At 45.9% G+C, this 15,336-nt stretch overlaps 1 protein-coding gene across 1 annotated transcript; it reads right to left on the bottom strand.

The window, feature by feature from the left end:
* Positions 1–81: 81 nt before the first annotated feature.
* Positions 82–14,727, bottom strand: ppp1r14ba (protein phosphatase 1, regulatory (inhibitor) subunit 14Ba). Its single transcript, XM_076273804.1, has 4 exons — positions 14,225–14,727; positions 4,595–4,678; positions 4,005–4,037; positions 82–1,893 (listed from the first exon to the last, which is right to left on the bottom strand). The coding sequence occupies exons 1-4, from the start codon at positions 14,414–14,416 to the stop codon at positions 1,810–1,812; spliced, it is 393 nt and encodes a 130-aa protein (XP_076129919.1). The 5' UTR covers positions 14,417–14,727; the 3' UTR covers positions 82–1,809.
* Between the last annotated feature and the right edge of the window lie 609 nt (positions 14,728–15,336).

Below are 15,336 nucleotides of genomic sequence, written 5' to 3'. Positions count from 1 at the left end.
TTGTCTTATTTTATTATCGTAGCCAAAGTTTCTCTGCCTACTGATGCTCATATGTAACCTCCTACTTCCATGTCGCTTATCGTTGGTAATGTTCTACCCATGCACATGACACGCTTGGTACACCTTTTATAAAAATGTAACAAAATTGGCAAATCCTCTTTTTTTACGGGTATTGCTACTCTGCATCTGAAGGGAGTTTCTGCTCTGGCTGCCACCATTCTCTCTTGGCCAAGTGCAGTCAACAGTCCGAGTACAAAACCAGAGAGCAGTAAGAACAATATGGAATAAGTGTTGCTTGAAAAACTCCTGTGAATGAAAGTTTAGCACCAAAAAAACAATCCTACGGCTCTCCTATAGGTCCCTACGACACACTCTGAGGATACGCAGACGGCAGCGGAGTGTGCCGAGCCCGTGGCCCAGATTTGGCCCAGATGCGCACCAGCTGCTTATTCCGAGCTGTTGGGATTGGTGACGAGCCTGAGCAGATGAGTTTACGGCGGGGCCAGTCCGGGCGCGTAAATGAAGCGTTCCGTTGACGGAGCACATGCTGCAGCAATTAGCTTCCACTACAGTCAACACAACACACGTGGGAGCGCTGAGCCCATTTGGAAAAATAACATCAGTCTTCTAAAACAATGTGTATGCTCGCCAACGAAACGCTTCAGTAGCACTCCTAGTGTAGCCTAGCTGTCAGTAAATGTCCTCCTAGTGTAGCCTGGCTGTCAGTAGTAAATGTCCTCCTAGTATAGTCTAGCTGTCAGTAGTAAATGTCCTCCTAGTATAGTCTAGCTGTCAGTAGTAAATGTCCTCCTAAGGTAGCCTGGTAGTACATGTCCTAATAAAAGATTCTCAGAGCAAAGCAGAGCCCTGGGGTGCTTCTTCTAAGCTTTACCATTTACAGAGTTCACTTACTCGGGTTTGTTACCAAAACACACAGTTGGACAAGCCGACAGCCTCTGTTGCCATCTGGGTATCCAACACACAAGCAAAGACACTTAAGAATACACTTTAGATCCTACAGCACAATCACCTCTGTCCTTCAGAGATGCAGTATGCCATTTCTGTGGTCAGTAAACAAGGCATCTAGCTCTGACGAGAGAAATGTTCCATCTAGTGATCTGGGTGAAATACGGATGATGTACAGTACATCTTTTGCATGGTTTGCATGGTTTTAGCTTTTTGTTTTGGACATGTTTTTAGGCATGTAAACAAATGATGAATCAATATCACGTTCCTTTAGAATTTGATTAACGTTCCACTTTATTAAGATATAGCATACTGCACCTCTAATCCCATCCCAAACATCCCTTGTCCCATTTAATGTCATGTTGCTACTCTTTTGTGTAACACAAAGTACGACATAAAAAAAACTCAACAGTTACTTGGGTCTGGAGTCCTGATGCGCTTATAGTAAGCAAGCTCCCAAAGTCACATTGCTAGTGGACATTTCAAAAATCACAGTAATGAATGATGAGTCGCCCCCACAGTTCTACAGCACACCCTCCCTCACACCCCCTCCCCCCCCCACACACACACCTCCTGTGCATGGCGCTAAGCTAACATAGATGCTAATATAGAGTTCACACAGAGTACAGTGTAGAGCAGAAAAGGTGTTTTTTTTAAAAACGGAACCAGAGATTGGCCACTGGTGTGACCTGCAGCTGAGATATGATTGGCTGGAACGCTTGGCCCTGGACTCCATCTCACAAGCACAGTGGGATTGTGGGAGGATTGACATCATCCTGCCCCCCTTCTCCTCGGTTGGAGAGGGCTGACTGTGAGAGAGGGGAGGGTGGGGTGGGGGGGGGGTCAGGGGGTGACCTCTCCTTTCTTCTGGGGGGTGCTGAGCTTCTGCATCCCTCTCACACGCTCCAGCAAGGCGGCTACAAAGTCCTGCAGAGGAAGACAAGGAGGAGAGAGGAAACGGACTTCCTGGTTTACGCTGCTGGCCTGTCGGCAGAACAATGAAACATGTTCCGGAGATAGAACACGGAACACTGTAAACATTCTGGAACTTCAGGACCTCTTTGGTCTTTCACCAGACTGTTCATCAACTGTTCTAAAGAATCTTTTGCTTTCACTTCAAATGCTGACACAGACTGGTGCCTCTTGTGGCAAATACACACTTTGACACACTTATACACACTTTGACTGCACACTGACATCCACACCTTCATTACATCAAGAGCCTAGAATGAAAAAGTTAAACATGAACATGACAAAGTCAAGAACAATGTACATATTGTGACCCATGTTGGATTCAAATATCTCTGTTGATTGAGTTATAACTAGCCAGCAGCCGGCTCACTGGATACCCTGTCTCTGCGGAGAGACTGAAGCTAAGCAGGTGTGCTTGTGGTTAGTACTTGGATGGGAGACCTCCTGGGAACACCAAGTGGCTGCTGGAAGTGGTGTTGGTTGGCCATTAGGGGGCAGTGTTCCCTCTGGTCAGAGAACAATCTCAACGCCCCAGTCCAGTCATGGGGACTGTCTTCCCGTGGCACCCAATGCAAAGCGCAGAGGGATCCGCAGTGTCCTGGCTAATTACACCAGGGCACTGCCAGTCCACCTCATCGTCCCCTGCACATTGATTGATTGCTGCATTCAACCAATCAGGGGGGAGGGCCCCCCCCCCCCCTCACCCGGCTTGTCCCAGTAGGGAAAAGGGTTATGTAAATATAACCTGTTGTTGCTATGCATGTATACCCATTACAGACTCAACTACCAATCGCAAGGCCAGTACAGTCAAGAGTGAGTCATGTTCTCAGCATTTATCACTAAAGTCAAGGCCAAACGATAGGTCTTTTACACACTCGCAGCTGGAGTCTCTATTCTCATAAAACACACACATTCGTATCACGCAGCATGCTATATCAGCTAACAGCCACACGCTTGGAAAAGGAGCATCTACTAAGACAAGCACAACTGCAGTTCTAAATGTTTGGCCATTCCTGAGCATGTCATGATAACTACCGCTATGCGCGCCGTAAAGACAAGCATAGCATACGCTTCTGAGGAATCTGATTGGCTATCATCGGTTTGCCTCAGGCGTGGTATTTACTCAATGTCACTTAGAATAAAACACACACACACAAACGGTCAGTGCGTCGATGACCAAATATCAACATTTAACTGTCTCCCAATAGCAGAGTGAATAGCCAGTCCTTTGTAGTCAAACAATTGAGTCTAAGGACCTGTTTACATTTGTTTTTAGAAAGAGTGTTGGGTGATCCGATCACAAGTGTTTAACTGAGACACATCACTGTTTACAGATGAGACACACTGTTTAGCGTCTGCTAAATTCCATAACCATAACATGTATTTACGGTGTACAGCCAGAGATATGCTGACCACTTAGGTTTAGATTCCGCTATTGCCAATGTCACATGCAGTAGAACTCCCACTGTCCAGAACACAAAACAAATTTGCGTTAACACTACAAAACGTGGTCATGTGGTCAAACATGTGGTCATGTGGTCAACCATTTTGGCAAGTGCCTTGGTGATTGTTTACACTTGTATTTAGAACTGACCACCAAGACATTTTAAAAACAAATGTAAACGGGTGGTGTGGATTTTGGTGGTGCAGCCACCGGACCACAGTCCTATAACCAGAGTCATATGTACTGGCCCGAGCTGAGATCAGTGGGGTGTTGAGCTTAAAGTCAGAGGTGCGTTCAAATTCAGCAAATAGGCAAAAGTTACTGACGACGGCCTTGATGCTTGCCGTTTTTGTTTACAGTTTAAAGCAAACAACTGTTTTGTTTAATTTGCAAACACAAAAAAAACGTTCACATTTAAGTTAAAAGAAAGCATGCACTACGCTTTTCTGCCTCTGTTTGTAAAATCTGAGATCACTTCTGTCTTTGGCTCAATGTAGCCTACAGTGCCACTAATTTAGCTTTTGTGCGCCGCCCAGGGGGCACGCTGCCTATGTGAGGTCAGTACAGATGCTATTCTGGGAGACGGGACCGCGGACAGAGCAAACAGGAAGGTAGTACTCACATCTGTGGGCTTGAAGCAGTCTGCCAGCAGCCCCTGAACAGAGACACAGGGAAACAAAGGGCTCATTTCCAACAGGGAGATCCCCAGATCTTACAATACAGGTCAAAGGTCATGTATTAATCTCTAATCAAGACATTACTGATCACTAATTAGGATATTAATCTCTAATCAAGACATTACTGATCACTTATTAGGATATTAATCTCTAATCAAGACATTACTGATCACTACTAAGACAGTAATAACAAGATAAACAACCAAATGGAGGATTTATTCTAATGGAGAGAATGATCTACCACCTTAAGAAAACTGAAATAAATGATTAGATAGGGACACTGCACCGAGCCTCCAGTGTGGCAGAGGGAGAGGTAGAACTCTGGGCCCATGAGGATGAGAACCATCACTATGACCATGTTCCTATAGGTGAATGGTGTGAGGTGGAATATAGCTGTGTTTGGGGTTCCTGTTCTAGTGTAAGGTGGAATATAGCTGGGATTGGGGCTCCTGTTCTAGTGTGAGGTGGAATACAGCTGTGTTTGGGGCTCCTGTTCTAGTGTGAGGTGGAATACAGCTGATGGGTTTGGGGCTACCTTGACTTTGCGTGCTCTGTCTACATCACTGGGCAGGTCAAGGAGTTCGTCCACATCGATCTCCAACTCAGGAACCTCTTCCTCCTGCCAAAACACACACACACACAGCTTTATTATCTGAACTCACAGTCTCTTCCTCCTTATGTTCTACAAAACAACAGGATGGGCTGTGTGTGTGTGTGTGTGTGTGTGTGTGTGTGTGCCTGTTCGAATGACTGTAAACAACATTCTCCTGGCCAGACACACACACACATGGCATGGCTCCTATAAACAGCTCTACAGATACACCAAAGCCAAAAGCCCATCTTTCAGGACCCCAAAGCCCAGTGCAGTGTCCAAACACAGCCATGGCAGGATGTGTGTGTGTGTGTGTGTGTGTGTGTGTGTTTGAGCTTCCTCTTCATTCCCCTTTGTTATCCATCCCTTCTGTCCGTGCTCGTCCAGTTCTATCCAGGTGGTGTGTGTCCCTAAATAAACACTTCAGCTCTGAAGTCCAGTTCTATCCAGGTGGTGTGTGTCCCTAAATAAACACTTCAGCTCTAAAGTCCAGTTCTGAGGCCCTGCTTTCCATCTGTTCTAAAGCACTGTTCTGTTCTGTTCTAGTTCTGTTCTGTTCTGTTCTGTTCTGTTCTGTTCTAGTTCTGTTTCTGCTCTAAAGCACCGTTCTGTTCTGTTCTAGTTCTGTTCTGTTCTGTTCTGTTCTAGTTCTGTTTCTGCTCTAAAGCACCGTTCTGTTCTGTTCTAGTTCTGTTTGCTCTAAACCACCGTTCTGTTCTGTTCTAGTTCGGTTCTGTTCTAGTTCTGTTTCTGCTCTAAACCACCATTCTGTTCTGTTCTGTCTGCTCTAAAGCACCGTTCTGTTCTGTTCCTGCTCTAAAGCACCGTTCTGTTATGTTCTAGTTCTGGTTCTGTCTGCTCTAAAGCACCATTCTGTTCTGTTCTCCGTTCTAGTTCTGTTTCTGCTCTAAAGCACGGTTCTGTTCTGTTCCTGCTCTAAAGCACCGTTCTGTTCTGTTCTCTGTTCTAGTTCTGTTTCTGCTCTAAAGCACGGTTCTGTTCTTTTCTAGTTCTGGTTCTGTCTGCTCTAAAGCACCGTTCTGTTCTGTTCTCTGTTCTAGTTCTGTTCCTGCTCTAAAGCACCGTTCTGTTCTGTTCTCTGTTCTAGTTCTGTTTCTGCTCTAAAGCACCGTTCTGTTCTGTTCTGGTTCTGTCTGCTCTAAAGCACCGTTCTGTTTCTGGCGTTCACTTATACTTATACGTTCTTATACTTAAATGAAGGCAGTCACAGCTGCCGCTGGGTGTATTAATAGGGAGCGCCCGGGCACCTTGACTTATCCTCAACCATTTCTCCTCCTTCAGCAGGGTACCAGCACCACCAAGGCCACCGGTTACACTCCAAGGGAACACACACACACACACACACACACACACACACACACACACACACACTGATGGAGTGTAACTGTCTCCCTGCCTGCACTGAAAATGACCTTGGATAAAAGTGTGCTGAATACATAAATGTGCACATCAAAGCTCCCAGCACCAGAGGAGGGAGGGAGAGAGAGAGAGGAGATAGAGGGAGGGAGAGAGAGAGGGAGAGAGAGAGAGAGGAGATAGAGGGAGGGAGAGAGAGAGGGAGAGAGAGTAGATAGAGGGAGGGAGAGAGAGAGGGAGAGAGAGAGAGAGGAGATAGAGGGAGGGAGAGGAGATAGAGGGAGGGAGAGAGAGAGAGGAGATAGAGGGAGGGAGAGAGAGAGAGAGAGGGAGAGGAGATAGAGGGAGGGAGAGAGAGAAAGAGGGAGAGGAGATAGAGGGAGAGAGAGAGAGGAGTCCCTGGATACAGAGGTAGAAGGGGAGAGAGGGAGTACTCCCTCCTTGAGTCAATTCAGCACTTCTTCACTGATTTATTATTGGTTTGTTATTTATTTTCCTGACCTAGTGTAGTTAGTATTGTTCTGTAATGATGCGGGTGGGGGGGAGGGGGCTCCTTTGTGTTAGGAATTGTGCTAGAGAGCTAGAGTGCATCTATGCAGTCAGGGGATATCCATCAGTTAGGAAAAGCCATCAGTCGGGAAAGCCCAGTCGGGAAAGCCCAGCAGTGAAGAAGTGCAGAGCCTGAGCACAATTAAGACAGTTCACCTCTATTCATCTATTGCTCACTATCAGAATACGCTCTAGTAGCCCATCTATTGCTCACTATCAGCACACGCTCTAGTAGCCTATACAATATCAATGTCATAGATACATTACTGTATTCATCCCCAAAGGGAAATGATGGTGTTACTGCAGCAATTAAACTGTAAGTGGTGCATTGTCTCTCAGAGTATAATTCTCCTCTCTCTGCACAAAGTTGCGATATTGACCATTGTTGCAGTGGGCAGGAATGAATTTCTATAACGGTCCTTGTTCAGCAGCCTCCAGCTCAAAACACTCTGTTGTCTGACCAGTAGCCTAGTTCATAGCGGATGTGAGGTGTTGTCGGGGTCATCCCTATGTTCATGTAGCGGATGTGAGGTGTTGGCGGGGTCATGTAGCGGATGTGAGGTGTTGGCGGGGTCATGTAGCGGATGTGAGGTGTTGGCGGGTCATCCCTATGTTCATGTAGCGGATGTGAGGTGTTGGCGGGTCATCCCTATGTTCATGTAGCGGATGTGAGGTGTTGTCGGGTCATCCCTATGTTCATGTAGCGGATGTGAGGTGTTGTCGGGTCATCCCTATGTTCATGTAGCGGATGTGAGGTGTTGTCGGGTCATCCCTATGTTCATGTAGCGGATGTGAGGTGTTGTCGGGTCATCCCTATGTTCATGTAGCGGATGTGAGGTGTTGGCGGGGTCATCCCTATGTTCCCCGGGTCTTATGTTACCCGCTCAGGGTAGTTAGGTTTAGGGTTCTATGTTTCCCGGTCCCATACAAAGCGGGGAACATAGCACCTGGGGAACATAGGACCCGGGGAACATAGGTATGCTCCTGTGTTGTCCATCATGCTAAGCTAGCTCTCCAGTGTAATTCCATCGTGCTAAGCTAGCTCTCCAGTGTAATTCCATCGTGCTAAGCTAGCTCTTCAGTGTAATTCCATTGGTCCATTGGATTGGCACCACAGCTCTGTCCACAAGGACTACACACCTCACAGATGGCATTTCCCCTAATATATCAGAACTCAGTCAGAACTCTGAACTCCAGCCCACACACATACACAAATACACACACACCTGTCAATCATTTTTTTATTATCATTTTACACAGAAGAGGAAGTGTGTACAGTTCAGGTCAAGTCATTGAACTTGTTTGAATTGTTTTGGAAGAAAAACTCAGAAGCATTGATCAATATTAATATTTTGGTCTATTCCATTCATTGTATACTATTATTCTCAAACACATTGAAACAAAGTGAAAATCCTATTGAAATCTTATCCTTGATATTCTGCACCACTTAGCTTTACATTAATCCACAGCTAAAAAATGAAATCTCACAGACAGACACCATTTCATAAGACACAAAGGTTGTGACATACAATAGTTCATATATAGCTCATATACTCTTATGGCATGGCTCACACACACACTGATAACCAAGCTCATACCTCTCCTGGCATGGCTCACACACACACACACACACACACACACACACACACACACACACACACACACACACAACCAAGCTCATACCTCTCCTGGCATGGCTCACACACACACAGATAATCAAGCTGTGTATTGGGGCGGTGTGTATGTGTGTGTGTGTGTGTGTGTATATATTGTGTGTGTGTGTGTGTGTGTGTGTGTGTGTGTGTGTGTGTGAGTGTGTGTGTATGTATTGTGTGTGTGTGTGTGTGTGTGTGTATGTATTGTGTGTGTGTGTGTATGTGTGTGCTGATGTGTTTTGGGTGGTGTGTGTGTGTGTGTGTGTGTGTGTGTGTGTGTGTGTGTGTGAGTGTGAGTGTCTGTGTATATGTGTGTGTGTGTGTGTGTGTGTATTGGGTGCGCCCTCTCCTCATCTATGAAAGTGGAACAGAACGCCTCCCCAGGAGAAGCCAAGGCAGCTCAGCATAATTACATTGTGTCAGTATGGGAGAGGGATGGCTCTGTGTGATGCTGCATATTAAACAGCTTTAACACACACTCACACACACACACACAGACACACCACACACACACACACACACACACACACACACACACACACACACCACACAGACACACCACACACACCACACAGACACACACACACCACACAGCCACACACACCACACACACACACACAGACACACAGACACACACACACACACACTACAGGGGTTCAGTACTGTGTCGCTGTGTGTTAGCAGAGTCACCAGCTTACATCTACACCTGATCAACCTTCCAGGAAGGGGATTTCATAAACTACTCATGTCAGCCAACGCACAGAGCCACTGGACATCAAACAGACTCTACTTTTACATGAAACATGGGGCCCATGGGGACTGCATGGGCTTATACACATGGGGCCTATAGACTGCATGGGCTTACACACTATGGAAATGGTTCATATGAAGCATGTGTAACGGAGGCGAACTGAGCTAGCGTGCTAGTTGCCCGTGTAAATCCTCACAGCCCTAACCTTAAGAACGCTTCTAACCGCTGAGTTGGAGGCCTGGGCTTTTAGCTCGGTGGTTAGAGCGTTCGACTCCCATGCTGGTGTGCAGGGCCTGAAGTTAACTTTTTTGGCCACCAGCCACTGTGGCAGGTGAATTTTGAAATCCACCTGCCACAGTGGTTTTTTACCAGCCAAAATTATTTTGTGCCCAAAATAAAGGTGAACGACTCAGAAAATGCATAAGAATGGTTCTTGAACTTGTACAGAATACACATTACAGTACTCAAGTAAAAGTAAAAAAGTACTTTGTTAATAAACTACTCAAGTAGGCCTAACAAGTTACTTTTTTGTAGGCCTACATTTTTATATTTTTGATGGACCTTTAAAGGGATACAAAAGTATCCTTTATGCCTTTTTGCTTTTCTCCTCCTCTGTAGGCTAATCATATAGTCAAACATATTTTAAAAGCCCAATTCAAATATATTTTATATTTATATTTATTTATACTTTGTCATAGCCAGAATAAGCATTATGTGGCTATGGATTGAAAAGCAGTCTTCCAATACATTGCAGCTGATTCTTCTGCTTTGCATTGCTAGAAGTCTGGTTATAACTCCACCATACAGACAATGTAACCTAAAAAAAATGGCTATATTATGGGTAGACCTATATTTAGGCTATAATAGCCTAGGCATATCCACTCGGGCAGAGCGACAGAGCAGGCTATCTGTTTTCTCAGCCGACCGTCTCATGTCATGTCCTGCAACATTGAGGCTACATAAATGAATGCTAGGCTTTTTCTAACTTGTATGCTCGATTTCCAGTGCATTTGCTTTGCTTGTAAATTAAGTTGTAGGCCTACTTTCCTTGTCCAATGTGATTGTTGAACGATGCTGGCCAGAAATGAATATAGGTGAAAGTTTCCGTGTCATGTCATAGCCCACCTCTAGTCTCGTTGCTACTCTGGCAGCCTCACCAGAAGATGCAGCAACTGTACGTCATTGTGTTAACTGAGCTGTTAGCTAGGCCAGGCATTACTTTTATAATCGTGGGCTAACGCATTCTGAAGCCCTGTTTCTTTTCTCCAAGGGAGAGGTGCGCTTTTCCCTCTTAGAGATACTTTCTCCAATAATAAACTTGTACTCGTAATGTAAGGCAATTAAAATAGAGTAAAAGAGTAGATTATTGGCTCAAAAATGTACTTGAGTAAGAGTAAAAGTAGGCTACCGTTTTGAAAAAGGAAAGTCGTTTGCCATTCCTCGAAAAAAAAATGTAACACGTTAGGCTACTACCCACCCCTGCAAATGGGTTTGATCTCGCTTTCTCCGAGCCATAGCCTACAAACGGCAATCTGGACAGTGCATCTCCTTGCTCAGTGTTGTGTTGTCTTATTGGCTACCCGCCAACGTGGCAGGTACATTGACAGTTTCACCCGCCAATCACAAAAGTTACCCGCATTTGGCGTGTGGGCGGGTGCCAATTTCATGCCCTGCTGGTGTGTGTCGAGGTGTCGGGTTCGAGGGCCGTGAGAGGCAGACGAATTACGACCTCTGTTACACATGGGGTCTATAGATTGCACACACTATGGAAATGGTTCATATGAAACAAGGGGCCTATAGACTGCATGGGCTTACACACTATGGAAATGGTTCATATGAAACAAGGGGCCTATAGACTGCATGGGCTTACACACTATGGAAATGGTTCATATGAAACAAGGGGCCTATAGACTGCATGGGCTTACACACTATGGAAATGGTTCTCTGGTTCATCCTAAGAAGAGAACTGGATCCAGTGGTCGGTGAGAGCTAAGAACCTTGATTATTTTAAAAGAATGTTGTGAAGGGTTGCCATGACGCATGGTTCTAAGAGGGAACCATTATCCAAATGACCGTTAGCATCCCCTGTCTTACGGAGAGAGCCATTATCCACATAGCTGTAAACGGCTTCAACTAATTGATTTCCCTTTTCCAGCCTTTGGTAACTAATCATTCGGTTCAACCTCTAAGGACCTCACGATTAATCACTACGGAAAACACACACACACACACACACACACACACACACACACACTTGCATTTGACTGTGGACACACACACACCCAAACAGCTTTTTGGACACACACACACACACACTTGCATTTGATTATGGACACATACACACCCAGACTCAAGCAAATAGCTTTTTGGACACACACACACACACACACACACTAGGTGAGTGCAGGTGATTGTGTTCTGCCCAGCACACTGTTCAGCTGTAGAGTCGGCAGACCGCACCTGCCAGTGCCCACCGGACTCTACTGATAAATCACCCTCAATCCGCCGACCAGGTGTTGCTGCACACACTCCCCTGCAGAAGAGGCATGAGTGTGTGCATGCGTGTGTGTGTGTGTGTGTGTGTGTTTGTGTGTGTGCGTGCATGCGTGTGTGTTTGTTTGCTCTACAGCAAGTACAGCACTGACCGCTGTTTACATGCATAGCAGGTCAACTCACAGTGGACACAGTGTGCTGCATGTCCCAAACGCACTGCTGCACTGCAGCCATTATTCTCACTGATGGAGAATGTATCCACAAACGCTAGCTAATGGAGAATGTATCCACAAACGCTAGCTAATGGAGAATGTATCCACAAACGCTAGCTAATGGAGAATGTATCCACAAACGCTAACTGATGGGGAGTATACTGTATCCACAAACGCTAAACGTCTAAACGTGTATCCATCATTTGTCAAGGGTGTACCGATGTGAAGCTTGTGGAACATGTACGGGTGGACTGGAAGACGCCCTCGGGGTCATAAAGAGCTGCTGAAGTAGGTCTACTTTATCATCAGAGATGGAACACGCCCCGCTCCGGGAGGTATCCATGGAGACTGCAGCCAAGACACTTTTCCTTCTTTTCACTGTCGGATCCTACTGTGTTGGAAAGATGTCAAGCGGCTTAAAAGTTTGTCCCTTCAAAACGTGGGACACAGGCTGGAGAGAGAGTGGGAGAGAGGGAGGGAAGGAGAGAGGGAGAGTGGGAGAGAGGGAGGGAAGGAGAGAGGGAGAGTGGGAGAGAGGGAGGGAAGGAGAGAGGGAGGGAAGGAGAGAGGGAGAGTGGGAGAGAGGGAGGGAAGGAGAGAGGGAGAGTGGGAGAGAGGGAGGGAAGGAGAGAGGGAGGGAGGGAGTTTGTGCTTGGAGCAAACGTCAGCTGAGGAGACGAGAAAACAGTTCACAAACCCAAAGAGGCCTAGTCTGTGTGGAACACAAACCATGGCCAACTGCACACACACACACACACACACACCACCGATTTTACGCTACAGTTGCCTTGTCAGAACTCATTACTATGTCCTGGACTGCAGAGGCAAGGTTGAGCTTTTTTGGCTAATGCTGAACCAATTACTCTCTTGGTTACCTTTGAATTGGAGTGGATAATATTTCAGATACAGAGGGACCACTGTGACTCACAGAAACACAGAAACTTGATAATGGTCACGCTGATTTTGACAGACCAATCTGTATGAACAATCAATTTGTCAATTAGCCTATTTTTTCTATCATTGAATTGTTTCGTTTTTTTGTTTTGTTAATGCCTCAATGTTCATCATAGGTTACAGTAGTCTATTCTTCTAATCTGATATGTCATGTGACTGCAATGGCAAACCAAGATTTTATCTTAAAGGGTCCGGTTGAGTCGGGTAAATAATGACCAGTTGACCTGTAGCATAACATGACGTCATTCGTTTAGTGGGTAAACCTCGCCTCTAGGTGGCGCAGTATATGCGCGCTTGTGATCTCACCTCTCCATCACCATATCGCCGCATCCCCCGGCGTTGTGAACGAGCTCCGGGCTCAGACACTGGATTATGCCATTAGTGTAGATTGCTCTATTCATTATTAACACGCAGGTGTCAAAGCGTGATGGATCTTTAAAGAGAGGCGCCCATAGGTCGCTAGCCTACATGGCACCCCGTAGAGAGTTCTGCATGTACCGACAGATCAGACGAGAGGGCTGCATGGTCACCTGTCCCGCTATTGCACAGTGCGAAGGCTTTAGTAGCCTATGTCTATGACACAATGGCCATTGCTTTCTTGATTAACCTACTTTTTTAACTTTCGAACAGGGCTGATCTTCACTTGTGATCTAAAGCGACATGGCTATTGGTCATTTAACAACAGGGCAAGTAAAGCCGAGTGGCAAAGGCCATAACTTTTGTCCTCCCTCCTTTCACCTGCTACAGGTAACTATGCTTGTGTATTTAACAGCATCCATTGCATTGAAAGGAACAAAGAAACATACATGTCTCAGTTAAGGCACACTAATGTCAAATCCAGCCACTGTGGAAATCATATAATATTGTTACAAGTAACGCATTTGCTCTCTCATAAAAGCAGACCAATGGCCAATATGATTACAGTGAGAATAGTGTTGCCGGGAGAGGGGCTAGTGGGACGGAACGGAAAAGACAAGGAGCGGCCGAATCTGGACACGCGCCACCGCCAAACGCCAGGCCAGGAAGCGCAGGGGGAAACGGTCGGCTTGAGGAAAACGGCCTCCGGTGCACTCTTTGTGTATTAGTGAAGAAGATTCGCTGCATTTCCCTACAGCAGTGACATTTACGACAAAAAGACGCTCAGCACACACACCACTGGGTGGGAGCTTCCCCCAGCCTCGACAACACATTATATACTGCACAAAGAGCCTGCGGGAGGCACGAGAACAGCAGTGAGAAGCGCACGCTCAGGTGTGATGTGTCTTTTTGTCTCTGCCTTCCCTAATTAGATAAGCCTGCGCTGCCGCTGCCACGCCCTTCTCACGCTTCAAATTCCCAATAGTAGCCTGGTGATGTAGCCGAGTGTGCTACAGTAGGTGGACTGAAGGATAAGAATATCCGAATAGGATACACTAAGAGCAAATCACAGAGAGCGAAATGCTAGCGAGTAACCAAAGTTAAGGCGATGTCACAGCGTGTACCGAGAGACAAAGCACAGATCTTGGCACCAGAACCTTAAACGGCTCAGTGAGCCGACCCGTCACCTGCCTTGGCGCGATGGCAATGAGACACAAAGACTTACCTCACAGTCGTACAACTGAGTGAGCTGCCCGACAATCCACTCCTCGAGGTTAAGTCTTTTTCTCAATTCTTTCCTGTCGTATTTGACTGTCACTCGCCCTTGTTTCTGGGGAACTTCGTCCCCCGTGCCCGGAGGGGTTTGGAAGTATACCCGAGGCTGAGGGGTTGTCTCCGGGCTTGTCACAGCTGCCATGGTCCGCCGCTTCTTCAGAAAAGCTACCTTTGCCTTGAAATCAGCGACAAGATCTTATTTATCAGAGGAGTTCAAATATTGAACTAATCTGTTTGCTATTGTTCTCCCGTGGCCTTCCATTGCATCTTTGCAAACTGTTTTTATCCGCAATCCTTACTTCACTGGCATCAGTTACTCTGACCCAAACCCATTCAGGACTATGACAATAGATGCATAGTCAGTTTGGGAAATAATCTCGAAAGTGTACAGCGTGTAAAACCACGTCCACCAGGAGAAATGGGTTTGTCGGCTGTCTCACTTCTTGCGGCTGCCGGCTGCTGCACCGGACATAAAGTGACAGTTGCTTTTTCTCCTGCCTCATGTTATAAACCGATATAAATCTGACGGGAGCTTCCCCCCGAAATTACCATGATATTGTTCGACCATGTAGGAATGCGCGCATAAGTTCAGAATTGCACATAAACCAAAATCATACATTTCTATATTTGTTGAGTATTGTTGGTTATGCGCCACCCCCTATTATTTAGATTTGGACTGTCCCAACCAAATGTCCATGCTCCATCCTTCCCTCACCTTTGTACAGTTTACAGTATAGGCTACTACAGTGGGCTAAAGCTTACAGTGAAATAAATGTCCGTTACCGACATAAATAATAATTGCGTTTGTTTGTGAAATGTGATTATTTTTGTTCATAACGTCACTGAAATAATTTATAAATTAAGTGTCCACATGTTTATCATTGAATTTAGTTTCAGTGGCCGACAAGTTAGAAATCCTAATCAGATTAATTAACATCTAGTCTGAACTAATCAATTTCGATCATCTTCAACTTTCATATAGTTCAATTTGCGCATTTCCCATCAAAAGCCGCATAGATCCATGGGAATGGTAGTTCTGGGTGAAGACGAATACCGTAGCCT

This window comes from Alosa pseudoharengus, unplaced genomic scaffold, assembly GCF_046254945.1.
Source record: "Alosa pseudoharengus isolate Yale_2024_CS ecotype anadromous, Long Island Sound unplaced genomic scaffold, YU_APseudo_1.1 YU_APseudo_1.1_scf_8, whole genome shotgun sequence".
In the NCBI taxonomy this organism is placed as follows: Eukaryota; Metazoa; Chordata; class Actinopteri; order Clupeiformes; family Clupeidae; genus Alosa; species Alosa pseudoharengus.
Note: the sequence above shows the minus strand (reverse complement) of the source record. Positions and strands in the feature narration are given on the sequence as shown.